This window comes from Solanum lycopersicum, chromosome 1 (assembly GCF_036512215.1).
Source record: "Solanum lycopersicum chromosome 1, SLM_r2.1".
In the NCBI taxonomy this organism is placed as follows: Eukaryota; Viridiplantae; Streptophyta; class Magnoliopsida; order Solanales; family Solanaceae; genus Solanum; species Solanum lycopersicum.
In genome coordinates this window covers 40,198,875-40,213,948 of record NC_090800.1, presented here as the reverse complement: position 1 = coordinate 40,213,948, position 15,074 = coordinate 40,198,875, and the positions used below count along the sequence as shown (strand labels likewise).

At 34.2% G+C, this 15,074-nt stretch overlaps 1 protein-coding gene across 2 annotated transcripts; it reads left to right on the top strand.

The window, feature by feature from the left end:
- Positions 1–3,397: 3,397 nt before the first annotated feature.
- LOC101254627 (TATA-box-binding protein) lies at positions 3,398–14,521 on the top strand. 2 transcript variants are annotated; one of them, XM_004228903.5, is made up of 10 exons: positions 3,398–3,625; positions 4,111–4,223; positions 5,084–5,171; positions 9,724–9,795; positions 10,003–10,053; positions 10,589–10,633; positions 11,431–11,523; positions 13,607–13,708; positions 13,803–13,876; positions 14,219–14,521. In XM_004228903.5, coding segments are annotated over exons 2-10 (603 nt in total). In that variant the 5' UTR covers positions 3,398–3,625; positions 4,111–4,146; the 3' UTR covers positions 14,220–14,521. The 2 variants fall into 2 exon arrangements, with proteins under 2 accessions (XP_004228951.1, XP_025885915.1); XM_026030130.2 differs by having other exon boundaries at positions 3,421–3,621.
- The last annotated feature ends 553 nt before the right edge of the window (positions 14,522–15,074 follow it).

The window sequence follows — 15,074 nt, the reverse complement described above, 5'->3', positions numbered from 1 at the left end:
AAGATTTCAAAAAGATGAAAAAGTCCAATTTCTACTTAAGTCTTGTGTTCTTGCATAAATGGTTTCCAAACATTTATATATGATTTAATTGATGTTTTCCAATGAAATTCTCTATGAACCCTTGACATTCACAAATCTCTCAATTTGACTAAAATATGGGTTATGTGATTATGCTTTGATATTCATGAATTCATGTGTAGATTGTCATGCGCTTTTGATTCATGTATATATTATGTATGTATGGTGTATAGTCTATTTCAATTTGATTAATTGAGTAATGAATACTCTTATATATATTGCATGCTAAGCTTATTGAATTGATATTGACTTAATGCTTATGGATTCTAGTGTAGATTTCTATGGGCTTTCTAATGATGTAAGAATTGTATTCAATTTATATCTAATTGGTTTTAGATTGATAAATCTATATTGAATTAACTTAGATTTCATTGAGTATTATAGCTTATGTATTTAATTGATGTTCATGGCCATGGGTAAGGGCCTTATGTTATTAAATTGGATGATTTAGTTTTGGGATCGAAGTAGTAAGATGGAGTGGGGGAATGCTGCCCTAATTCCTTTTATTTCATCTTAATTAGACTTCAATTATGTTTTGATTGGTATGGTCCACTTATGATGGCAGTGCTATGTGAATTGATGTGTCCTTGTTGGCATTACTTTATGCAATATAATGATCGTGGCCTTGTTGGCACTACTTGAAGTACTATAATGTTTTGTGTAGTTGTTTTATGTGAAATATGTGTATATCTATCTATATGTGAAGCAATGTGAAAGTATTTGTTCTTGTTATGTATGTTAGGAAATCATGTCAACTATGACTATGTGCTTCTATGTGCAGTCTTAGGGTCGATACATGGTTGTTCCTACTTGACTATATGCGTCTATAATAGCTATATTGATGATGATATGGTTGTGTGTAGGATGACTTAAATATGATAATGGTTATTCCTATGTGCTTATAGAATTACTAGTAACATGTGTTAAGGTGAAGTATGTGGTGTCTTGTCTTGGTTGACTTGTGTCCTTTACTTGATGCTTGTATGAGTATGAATATGTGATTTCTTGACTTAGGATGCTTAATTCTCTTAGTCTGGAATGTATGAGTGATATGTGACCTTGAATGATGTTAAGAGGGTCATTTATGTGAAACCCTGAATCTAATGGTAAGATTATGTATGTTGAAGTCGTAAGTCGTAATGGTATCCGTCAAAGTAAAGGAATGATGGACTTAAGGTTAATTAGCTGGAATGGCATCATATTAATCCTTAGGAAAGTCATCATGAGCTTCTTGTCGCCATTGTAAGGTAGACCTAGTGGACATTTCTTTGGTAGGGTAAATGTGATTGGGTTATGAACTTGTTATGAAACCCTCTTATGTGAACCTTTAATGTGAATTACTCTATGAGAACGAAGGCTAGCACCGAGTGAGTATGGTAAAGGGAGTAGTTATAGTTAAGTATGAGACTATATTACAAAGAATGCCCTTCATATTCCTTAAGCATATGCCCACATGAGATGTGTCCTAGTTCTACCCTTGGAAAGTAGAACACCCTAATCGGAGTAGGTTAGACTCCAAAATTCCATGAGTTGCTACTATGGTCTATGTCGGTTATTGTCTATTCTCATCATATGGGGTACCTACTAGCATTAGAGAAGTTCTATGAAGTTTAGGTGGTGGTATGGACGCTAACTAGACATTGCATAATAGGCTTTGAAGGTGTTAGTGAGAATCCCTAGGTCTTATTCACGACCATTACTTGAATGTCCTTTATGTGTTAAATGCCTCTTAATGAACTAGTGAATGTAATGTCTTAAGTTAAGAAAGTATGTTAAAATGAAGTAGTACTTATCTAGAGTAATTAAGGGTTGTCTAGTTAAGGTGTGAAGGAGGCATATGAATGGTCACTTCTTATCTTACCTAGATAAGTCTTAAGAATGACTCTAGTTAGGGAAGTTGGTTGATTAGGAGATGATCTAAGTATTAGGTATCTTAAGTCATTTGGTGTGATGGATAAGATGAATTAATCTTGAGATAACTTTTTAGTGGGATTTAAATGGAGGTGATATAGTAATCATAGGATAAGTAATCCTGGAATAAAGTGTGTAAAATTAACAAAAATATCCCCCTTAAACTCTCTTTTATACACTACTCTTACATTCATTAAATATTAACATAATTTTTAACAACATTTATAAAATAACATTCGCAACCTTAATTATTTAATATTTTTTTATGATAAATATATTTTCCTATTAAAAATTTACATTTTATAAATACAATTTTTATTTATGAATATATTATAAGTTGAATTGATTTGTGTAATTATTATGTTTATTTATATTTTTATTCTCTTTAAATGTTCACTCAACTACTAAATTACATATTTTTCACTAAATAGTATCATTTAAAAATTATATTTTATCTATAATTAAAATCTAGATAAGTTTAATGATAATTTTTTTTTTACTTTAATAAACTTACAAAATAAGATGGAAGTTTTATTTGTAAACTAAACAAGATGAAAGTTTTACTTTTAAGCTAAAAAAGAAGAAAAATTTATTTTTAAGCTAAATAAGATGCACATTTTATTTTTATGCTAAATAAGATGAAAGTTTAATTTTAAGTTAAATAAGATGAACATTTAAATTTTGAAAATATACGACACAATAACGAAATGCACACACAAAAATATTTAAGCTAAATAAGATGCAAATTTATTTTTAAGAATGAATAACTAAAGCTTGCAAAGAAAATGTAAAAAAAAAATTATAAAATAAGATGAGGGTGTTTTTGTAAACAAACAACTTATCCTAAAAATATATAGAAATAGTTTTAATATTACAAACAAAAAAGCAATAAAAACTCATCCCAAAGTAACTTGTTCCAACATAACTAATCCTAACACAACTAGTATTCAAACCAAACAAGAGTATAATTGTATAGATAAATAAGAAGAAAGTAAAAAGAAAATTAGAAAAAGAAAGAAATTAAAACAGACAACTTATCCTTTCTATGCCCTTCAAAGGCTATTTATTCTATTTTAACGTAATTATTCATGGGGCTAATAGAATTCTCGCGAAAAATACATATATAATTGAAAAACTGATAATAAGTTGGGAGGGGTCATTAAATCATTTTTTCTCAAAAAAATTATCACGTGAATAATAAATTATTTTCTAATTTATTAAATTATAGAAGTAAAAATAGAGGGGTGAAAATGTATTTAAATCCAAAATGGCCAATTATATGAGTATAAACGTGTTGATATACTTGGTATTAATAATATGGGGCTGAATTGAGAAAGGTCATAAATATGTTATTGTAAACTGAGGGGTAATATAGTAAATTAGACATAGCACAGGTTATCATACAAATACTCGAATTACCACACGCCTCATAAGGTCTTTCTTTAGATCGTTGTTCCTCACAACTCTTCCTTCCCTTTACCCTCCCTCTCTCTATATATATTCATCCTTCCTTTCGCTCTACAAAGATCTTTCATATAAAAGAATCCTTCTTTCAAATTCTTTACCCGCTACAACAACAACAAACAAAATCCTCGAATTTCAGCAAACCCTAGTTTTAGATTTTTTCACTTTGTAGGTCTGGATCTGACCCTTTTTTCATCATCGCCACATGTTTTGTTAAATATTCGACTTCTATTGTAATAATTTGTGTATCAGTTCAATTGTACCCAATTTGTGTTGTAGGAATATAAATTATTATTTTTTGGTTTAGCAACATTTGTTCTGATTCTCTCCATGTTGGGTTTAATGGAAAAATAACCATTGATAAGAGAAACAAAAAAGAAATAAATATCGGTTTTGATTGACAGAAAATAAACATTTTTTTCTGTTGAGATTGGTGTTCTATGGTTTGGAGGAATTACTATTCTCATAATTGATGAAGAAATATTGACTCGGTATAAATGTTAGGGAGCTCAACTTTAAATTGGAAAAGCTCTAAAATAGAGCTAAGTTGATAGTGAGGGTTTTATATAACATACCCAACTAGATTGACATTGGTTCATAGTGATTGTATTGTTCATCAATCAGAAATTGATTCTATCTGCTAATCCCTTGTTGTAGAGTTTTGTGTACGGAAGGGACTAGGTCAAAAGAGGAATGGCAGATCAGGGATTAGAGGGGAGCCAGCCAGTGGATCTTACCAAGCACCCTTCTGGAATAGTCCCTACGCTCCAGTAAGTTAATTCTTATCACTTCTACTGACTTTTATCACTTATGAAAACCAGTAAGTGAATTGTTTACATGTCATTGATCATTTATTCTTGTCTAAGTAACTTAGTGTTTTATTTGATTTTTTAGAATGTAGTGTAATAAATTCTCAAATTATTGTTTTAGAAAACAAATATTATCAATTGCATTAAAATGTAGTGAGTAGTACTGATATCCACCACTCCCTCGGGGATTTCTTGGTTATCAAGAAAAACATAGACAATAGAGAAATTGGAGGCGGGGAACTGAAAATTTCGAGAAAAGGAAGTTTGGGTCATAATTTTTTGATCAAGAACTTTGAGAAGTTTCAACAAGCAAGAGCCTGCTTGGATGGGCTTATAGCTTTTGCCTTATAAGCCAAACATAAGTTAGGAATGTTAAGTTATGACTTTTGGCTTATTTTTGTCTTAAAAACAAGTGCTTAAGCCTTAAAAGCACCTTTTTGTTTTACATTCTAATACTACCGAAGTGCTTAAAAGCTATTTGGCTTAAAGGAACTTGATATAAGACTATCCAAACCGGCAGTAACTTCTGTTTAGAACTTTGTGATGCCAAATATTTGGGTCTTGTCAAACAGGTTTAGAACATTAAAAGACGTGTAAATATCTAATTAGTCAATAATTCTCTTCCACTATTACCTAGCAATTTTTCTTTGTATGCTTTATTTTCACCTAAACATACTTGTGATTTCTGTTTACATAAGTTCAATGAGTGATATAATTACTTCTAATATGTGAGGTGATTGGTGCAAGCGGTAGTAGTGTGTTTGTTAAAAGTATATTTTTCACTAAGTGATATATGCATCTGTCATTCTTTTATCTGCTAGGAATATTGTCTCAACGGTTAATTTGGACTGCAAGTTGGACCTAAAAGCTATTGCACTTCAAGCTCGAAATGCAGAGTACAATCCGAAGGTATATTTCTGTGTTGTAGTTGTTATTGTAGTTGGTGATACTGATAAGATACTAGATCTTTTGAATGCACATTCAGGATGTGTTTTATCTGATATGTGAATGGAGCTATGTACTATTTAGATCTTCTTATGAGACTGTAGGAGATTTTCTATTTTTGCTTACCTGTTGCTTTCATTTGATTTGTATTGAACATCATGAATTTGAAAAGTAAAAAAACAAACAGAGTGTTGTTGCTTTCGTGGTTCTGAATTTTGGGAGATAATAGAAGTTTCCCGCGGAACTAAATGTTTATTTGAGCATGTGACTGTTTTTCTGACAACTCATGAGTCAATTTTCTCTTGTTAGTGGTTTCCCAAATGACGTTTTTATATAAGGATTCCACCCCAAATGATTTGTTTTTAATGTCGAAGTGTGTGATTTCTTCCCATGTGTCCAAGCCTTGGTGGACTGTACCCCATAAAATGAGTCGAGGTTCGTGCACATTGGCCTAGACAGTGTTTATAAAAACAAAGCCTAAGTTGTGAATGAATTTTATTGTCTCATATTGCTAATGCTCACCAAAAGAAGTGTAAAGGGAGTTACAATGGCCATAATTAAGGACCTATGAACATAGTGGTCTGACTTTTTGAATGTTTGGTCACAACTAGTACCGAGGCTCATGCTCTAGTTCTCTTGGCTCAAAAATTAAGTCCCGACGTCATTCGATATGTTAAAATTAAATTACTGCCAGTAAATCATTCAGCTCAATCATCAACCAACTTGTGTGATATTAAGGCCTTAATCTCTTTTCATTCTTTCCTACATAATAACATGAAAATTTTTTCTTGTGGAAGCCGAGACAGGCAGAATGTCTTTTGCGGTTCTATTTTATTATAGGAATCATTCTATATATAGCACATTGGTCTATGTCGACATGTGTGCTTCAGCAAGAATCATGAGGGCAGTTCCGTTCTTTTAGTTGAAAGAATGTACTACTTTTATGAGGCTGTGGGTCCATTTAACTATTTCATCCATTGGCTGACTTATTTATTTGGTTACATGGCTACTAGCTGGGTGATTATATTTAACTGTGAAAACTTGCTCATGCTCATCTTGTATTCTTATATCTACCGGTGTTCATGGTTTGGTTAAAATCAATTAAATAATCAGATTTTTATTTGGTTTTGGTTTGGATTTATGTTCTAAATATTCGATAATATTTGGTTCGTTTTTTTTTAAAACAAACTGAATAAAAATCAAAACAAATTAATAAGTTATATACACAAATTTTATAATGATATATATACAATAATTATTGTTTGTACAAAAAATGCCTCTTCGGTGACGTGCCTACTCCATACCGAAGGTGTTTTAGGAATTTCAATGTCTATGCTTTAAAGGTGCTTTACATATGCTTTTCCGCTGATAGTTTGGTCCCACATCAGTAATAGATTTCCTTCCCCAAATAAGGAGGCCGAGGACCCAACATGGACAAAATGTGATAAAGTTATCAAACACGTGTCAAATAAGAAAATGTGTCATCTTTTGGGATAACTACAAAGTAAAATCTGTCCCATAAATTGAGGCCGAAAAGTACATAAGACCACATTTAGTATGATTTTGTTTGGCCCTTGTTGACACGGAGCTTTGCATGTAGTAAATATATATGTATGTGGAGGTTGCCCTATTTATAATAAAAAATACATAAGAACCTTCTGTGTGCATTAGCAGTTCTATGAAAGAAAGTGGTGTTTCTTCCCCATGTAACGCTCTGTGCTCCTGAATTCCATCTAAAGCTTCTAGTTGTGTCAACACACTTTGTCTTTGTATTCCTAAATTCTCCTGCAGACTTGTCCATTCCTTGAGTTTTGCCTTCAAAGCTTTCATCATTGTCATAAGTACAGAATCTGGATTGCCAGTACTATTGAAAGAATCCCACCAGTTCTAACTTCTAAGTCTTCTCTTTGAAACCCTCGGTCTACAACCATCAGTTCTCAAATTTGACATAGGATTTGGACTTCTCCCAGTCCCCACATTGTAGCATAATAGGGGAGTTGTCTGAAGTTACTTTCTGAAGCGAACTTTGTTTTATGTTCTTGAAACAGCTATCTAGATCCTTTTGTAAATATGGTTTTTCAGTACTACCTAAGTACTGACTGAAATACAATGTTACTAGTGTCAGAAACAGCTATCTGGATCCTCTAAGATAAGAATCCTATCCAGTATAGCAATTGTATCACGCCTATCCCCTTTTCCCCAAGTATACTTTCCCCCTTTTAGATCTAAATCCATAGGCTCCATGTCTTCTATGGACTTTGACAAATCAGTCTTTGCTTTACTGATTCTGTGGCAATTCTTCTTCTCTGAGGGGTGTCTGGTTGTGTTGAAGTCACCATACAGAACCCTTGGTCCTGTCATTAGACCCCTAGCAGCCTTTAACTCCCCCCTGTCTCTTCCCTCTCCACTCTCCCATTAGGAGCATAAAGCCCTGTTAAATGCCAATCAAGCACTTGTTTTTTTCCCCAGTAAAACTGCAAGGCACAGAGTACATGCCAATACTACTAACCACTATAAATGGCCCCTTTCCTTTTAATTGTATTCCATGTGTCTTTAAATTTAAAATGTCCCCTTCCTCTGATGTACCCAGGTGACTGTCCTCGTGGATTCCTAAGACTTTCACCAAATTGGGTATCTGTCCCACATAGACTGCTGTATCAGATTATCCTAAGTCCTCGGCCTAATCCTTCTTTCTTCTCCCTGTCAGCCCTGATAGTGACAGGTGCCTCCCCCATATTGGAATTGTACACAAGTCCATCCCTGGTTACTTTTATCTCCGTCAGAACTAGTTTGCCATCTCCTTTAACTTTGATACGAGTCCATTGTAGATGATTTCTCAGCATTGTTTCCTTCTCTATCTCTATGAATCCATCACACTGATCTTCAATCTGTTTGAGAATCTTTTGAGTCCACAAATTTAGTGGGAGCCCTAGAATTCTGACCCATACCCAGTCTCTATTTATATCCGCTGGCCAGCAGCCTGAAGTGGGTGTCCACCATTCCAGCACTACTCTCGTCTTTTTCCACTCCCAGACCCCATTGAGCACATGTTATGCACTTTTCCTTGATGGTAACTCGAAGAGAAAGAGTCCGTCATTCATCGCATGAACATTGACGCTCACAGCTGATTTCCATGAGCTGTTTGCTCATCCCCTTGCGTCGTTCAGGGTTGGAGGTTCCTGTGATTGGAACTTACCAACTAAGCATCTTCCCAAAAGATCTTTTTCTAATGCTGTCATGTCTTCAGTGATTTCAATGCTGGCATCATTTATTTGAATCTCCGCCTTCTTTGAAGCTGCTGTTGCCCATCTATTAGTGTTGCAGCCTCTTTGAAGGACATCTCTAGTTTGCTCGCAGTGACCGTTTGAGGCTGCTTCTCCCTTTCTGGTTCATATATAAATCTTGCTATTTTGTGGGCTATGTTTGTCCACCCACCTCCGTGTGTACTTTCCGGTGTGATAATAATAGATTTTTTGGCCTTGTAAGGCATTGAAACTGATGTACCTATTTTTCTCATTGTATTTGAGTATACAAAAAAGCTCTGAGAAATGGTCCTTTGTTCTCCATTTTCTGCATAATGCCTAAAAGAACAGCTAGGCGTCTTATTTATATGTACACACACATGGATAATCAGCTTCCTGAGCTTGGGTTTGAGCATAACTTGTCAACGGTTTTAATATATTTGTACATGAATGTATATGGCCATGCAATGTTGACTTATTGAACTTGGTCTGTAAGTGGCACGTCAAATCATAATCCATCTTGAATTTTGATAAAAGGCTGGTGCTCGATCTTTTACAAAAAGTCAGTATTCTGGGCCTTTGTGGCTTGCATCCATTATCGGCCAAATCTTCTCCATTTATTTGATTCTCTTTTTTGTGGATTGCATCCATTTTTTGTTTCCACAACTACGATCTGCATACCACAAGACCCAGTTTGATTCTTTTTGGCACTTAACAACGTAGTTAATTATTAAGTCTTATCAGTTGATCAGCTAGCCTTCAATGTGAGCCTCTTTCACTTATCCAAAATAAGCTCTCTTAATTGCTTACCAACTGGACCATGTTAGCTAGGAATTGGTCAGTATTGTTATTGGATATCTACTTAATTATGTCTCCTCTGTTTGTTTTTTTACCTTCTTGTTTATGAAAATCTGGGAAAGGCTCTAAAACGATATATTTTATGTTCCTTTTTAAGATTTAACAAATTAATAGAATTGCACCAGTTTCATACAAAGTAATCCATGAATCATCAAAAGTAGGTATATTCTATTATTAATAGAAGGTAGATGTGTAAAACATTTTACTTTGACACATAAAATTTGTGTATAAAGCAACTAAGTAGCAATTGTTTATATTTGTTTCTAAAGTTAAACTTCATAACTTGTTTCATCACTGTATTCTAGTAGGATTGCTGAAACAGACTATTGTGTTTCAATGTTGTGTCAGCAGTTTTTCTTTGTCAAGCAATTGAGGATGAAAGTATATATTACTTAAACAATTTATTGTGCTTTCAGCGTTTTGCTGCAGTGATCATGAGAATTAGAGAACCAAAAACTACAGCATTGATTTTCGCTTCTGGGAAAATGGTATGTTCTAAACGGCTTTTGATGGGCTTAATTATAGCCAGTATTGGCATTGTTTTTGATCAAGTTGTTAATTAGTTTGAATAATTCTGGAAATTTCTTACATAACCTTGATGAACTTCTCATTGTCCGTAAATATTCATTTTGTTATCTGCTGGTGATAAAAAGCTTCTGTTATTCGCTTTTTAATTGTTAGTTTATCCGTCTCAGGTTTGTACTGGAGCCAAAAGTGAACAACAGTCAAAGTTGGCAGCCCGGAAAGTATGTACTAGTTAATAGCTAGTATTGTATCCTCTGTGATACCAGACCCTAATATATGTTTGGTGAATCAGATAATTCTAATTTGGATTAAGGATCAGTCTAGTACATTTCTTGAAAGGTCCAGACTGTTCAACGAGCTTTTAATGTCTTATATTCCCTCCATTTCATATTACTTGACCCATGCTGACTTAGCACAACCCTTAAGAAAACTTTTGTTAGGGTATTTTCATTAAACTAATTTTATTTGTGATACTTTGCAAATAGCACAAGCAAACCGGAGAACGGAACTCGAAATTTGACTATTATTACTTTATGTTGTTATTGAATACTAAGGGTATTATGGGAAAGAAATAGTACAACTCTCTTGATTTGCTGAAATGGACAAGTAAAAAGAACAACTTATTTTTTGTAGAGAGTCCAAGTAAAATAAAACGGAGGGAGTAGTGGTTATTTTAAGAAATTGTCAAGTTCTCAAATTTCTTTTTATTTTTCAAGTACTTATCTTTCTTATTTTGATGTTCCTAATCTTTTTCAGTATGCTAGAATCATTCAAAAGCTTGGTTTTCCAGCCAAGTTTAAGGTAACCACCATCGCTCAGTTATTCAGTTTCTTGACATTTTATAGGCAAATATTGACACATCCCTTCCCTCATCCTGAATATGAAATGAAAATAACAGATTGGTAGAAGAAACCTGCCTCTTCAGCAAAAAAATTGGAAAGAGAAGAAAATAACTTTTTATGTTCCCATCCTTATTACTACATTATTTACAGTTTTAGATGTTTTTTCCATGAGTGCAAACCCTTTTCTAAGGTTCTACTTCAGAACTACACCTAATGGATATATTCCACTATATCTGGATCCAACCGTTCAATGCTGGTAAATATTTTCACTTGAGCCCCGCATAAATAAATTAGAGGACTTTCAAGTACATTTAGGATTCCAGCACAAAAGACAAACCAGAATACTGCTTTGAGCCCGGAGGAGGTGACCGATGCAACTGCTCTGGTGCTTTGTATTCCCTAGAGTCGAGGGAAAAAGTAAACTCACTACCTCCATCAACAAGTTGTGCAGAAGAAACCCTCTAGCTGCTTCCGTGCTGGGATGTGATTGAAAGCATGCAGTACTCATTTTGCAATGTTCTGGACGCGGCGAAGAAATATTTCTTTTATTTCAAGAATTAGTACTTGTTTTGAAATGCTTCAAAATGATTTAGAACTCTTTTAGACATTCCTTTTCTTATTTGGTTCTAGTATTGTGGAAGCAATACACTAATAAAGGAACACTTGTTTCCAAACAATCCCTAGTCTGTAACTTTGTTCTTTTTGTTGTTTCTGCTATATGTTTAAGTTATTTATATGGATTTTGCTCCATTGCAGGATTTTAAGATCCAGAATATAGTTGGTTCTTGTGATGTTAAATTTCCTATTCGACTTGAAGGCCTTGCTTATGCCCACGGTGCTTTCTCAAGTGTAAGTATTGACATATATCAGTGTGCATAATTTTATATTGCAATTGTGATGTCTATTGTACCTATAAGCCCTTCATGGAATTTTGATTATTTGATTATGCTACTGGCCAACAAAATTGAGCATTTATTTGCCTTCTTTCTGTTCAGTCTTCATATGTATAATCCTGTATTTGTATGTATATCAGAACAAATTTTAAAATTTCAATATATCATTCCTTTTGAATTATATTGTTGGAGGTAATATTCACCTTTTCCTCATTACGTCTTCCTACTTATTAGTCTTCATTAGTAACAGATAAAATTCCAAAATTGATTTGTTGTTGGTTTTAGATATTAGATATTGTTGACCTGTTTTCCTTTATGTCAATTGTCTTGCACATGATGGCTATTAGCAATACACAGAACTTTGTAGGCTCTGGTACCTTATGCGTGGTTAACAGAAGCTTTTGGTAGCACAGTATAAGCAAGCATGGAAATGTAAATCTTTTCCTCAAAGTGGTTGGACCATTAATCAGAGAAACAACTAGCTCATGGTTTTCGTTGAACTTTTGATTACCTATCCAATTGACATCTCCTGTTTTGACTGGTCTGAAATATTAAACACACTGTAGTACTTCAGACCTACTATTTATATTTATCAACACTTCAAACTTAAACCATGATTTGATGTTCCTTATCACTATTGTTTATCAATTACTACTATAATATACAACAAAAACAACATACCTGGTGGAATTTCACAAGTGGGGGGTATGAGGAAGGTAGAGTATACGCAGACCTTACCACTACCTCGTGGAGGTAGAGAGGCTCTTTCCGAAAGACCTCCGTTTAATTGTAGGAAGTCCAAGTACAAAGAGTAAGAAACAGTGAGGAAAAAATATAGCAATGAACAAGGGAAGCAGTGCAAATCCTGCAAGAAAGGAATAAGAACAACATAGTGCGACACTCGAAACACAGTACACAACAAACTATTATAGATATCAAAAGCAAGAACAACAATATTACAGCTAGTACCACGACAAACACCAACACGCCTAAACCCTCGGAAAGTAAGAGAACATTCCACTATCTACTGACCTTCTACCCCGATATGCGTCTTCCACGCTCTCCTATCTAAGGTCATGTCCTATCTAATCATCTCTTCTAGTATTTCTTCGGTCTACCTCTCCTTGTACCTACTATAATATGTTTTTCCTAAAATATAATTCTATTGGTCAATTTAATTTTACAAATTTTGGTATGCGTATTATCACTCAGTTATAGGAAACCAATTATTTAACTGAATTTGATACAGATGGACAAAGGCTCAACTTAGATTGTGATGTGTGACACCAGTGTCTGGCAAAGAACAAAGAACTTGTCGGCATGCTTTTTGTATCTTCTTGTCATGCAGTCTGTATTACTTGTTACCTATCAAAAGTGTACAACCTTCCTGATTGAATGACCTTGTCGCTGATTGAATATCTCCCTCCTGGCCACCTTGGTGGGTTTGGTGGGTGGGGGGTGGGGTGGGGTGAGAAAAAGTATGATATACGAGAAGATAAATAAAATCTGGCGCCTCAACTCTGGCCGTTCAGTACACTTGCTTCCCTTCATCTTTTTTTGGTCAAAGTACTCTTGCCAAATCATGCAGTGCTTAGTGTGTCTCATGGTCTGCTTCATACCCCAGCATATCAGCCTTGTGTCAGAATCTTGTAGGCGTCGTTCTTGTGACATTTTGATTCCCCCCAGTCCACCCCACCCTTTTGCAATATCGTGAGCATGTACTAAATTAAATTGAATAATTGTTTTGTAGGGTTAAGTTGTTCCGTAATAGGAGAGTGGTATGCTTGTATAACCAATCCCCGTGCTTCATTTATGATTTGTAATTTAAAATGATTTCCCCCCTAATGCACCTGGTAAGTGATTGGTCCAGGTGGGGATGCTTGAGCTTCAGTACCGTGATATGTTTATTCAAATCAGGACGTCGTAAATAGAAAATCAAATGAACTGTTTAGTGGGATTTGTGACAGATAAAACCAGTATGTTGACTTGATTGTTAATATTCTTCCTTGTATTTATGATCTTTATTTTTCTTTGTACAGTACGAGCCAGAACTATTTCCTGGATTAATATATCGCATGAAACAACCAAAAATAGTGCTTCTTATTTTTGTTTCTGGGAAAATTGTCATCACAGGAGCCAAGGTAGTATCTGCCTGTTAAATATTCTTCACTAAATTTCTGTATATTATGTGGCGATTTACCATTTTATCTTACTAGGGATTTTATTGTATTTCAGGTTAGAGATGAGACATACACTGCCTTTGAGAACATATACCCAGTTCTTACTGAGTTCAGGAAGAATCAACAATGGTATGATGATGAGTTGTTTATATATGCAATTTTTTGTTTGGCATGATAAAAATATTAGTCCGTTAATCAACCTGGGAGAGGGATGAGTACTCGTGGGTGGTTACTTAACATGCATGAAGACTCATGCTACACTGAAGCTAGTGTTGTGTCAAACTTTTAGAGCTTTGAAAGAAAAGAAAAAATAGTTTGTGGGGAGAAAGAAGATGATTAACAGTTTTAAAAATGAGGGGTCAGGATATTCTTGTTTTAGCGTGGCGTATTGCTATTTTATACAAGTAAATGTAGTTTGTTTCTACAACTAATCCTCAATCCTTATATATTATTACTATTGGTTGGTTGCAGAATTGATTTGATGGACTGTGGAGCATCTGCTAGACTAACTGCAGGGGGTGGTTCAAAATTTGGAAACTTGTTTGTTTTTTTCTTAATTGTAGATATTCTATAAAATCAGGCATCGGCTTTTGTGGAAAGTTTGTTTAAGTTACAATTGATAGATTAGCAAGATGGAGGGATACTTCACCTGTAGCATATCATAAAATTTCAAAATTTAGGTCCAAAAAAGAAAAAAAAGCCAAACTGGTCCATTGGTTCCAAATTTATTGTACTTTTTGAGTCTATAATGCTTGATAGCGGCCTTTTGGTTTACTTCTCCTCAGTTTAACCTGTGCCTTATATGCTGAAGGTATTACCATGCCAGGTTTGTTTACAAAATCTGTGAAACGAGGATATATGAATCTCTCGGTGTATGTACATGTTGAGTTTTGTTCTACATTGTTTTGTATCCACTCCTTTCAGATCTTTGCATCTCATTTCCTTTGCTAATATCAACCCCTCTATGTTGCTGCATAATTATGTCATCAGACTTCAAGTAGGCTTCATTTCATTTCAATATCCCATGAACCACTTGCCTCGATCATTTTCAAAGATTCTTCCGAAAGCAAAGCGGCATCTCCGGTTTGATGATTAACATCAAATTATTACTACTTCATCAATTTCATCCGCATAATATATAACATTTGGGGTGTCTTTGTCACTAAGGAAATTGTTTTCTTGCGGATTTTTCATTTATTTATACAAAATTTTTCTAAATAACAATACTTTACCCTTTAGTAGCAACTCTTTCATTATTTATTAAAAATGTCATTATTTTAGTTTGTTAAGGGATAAGTTATGTATTTATTTTAATTTGAAAGAATAC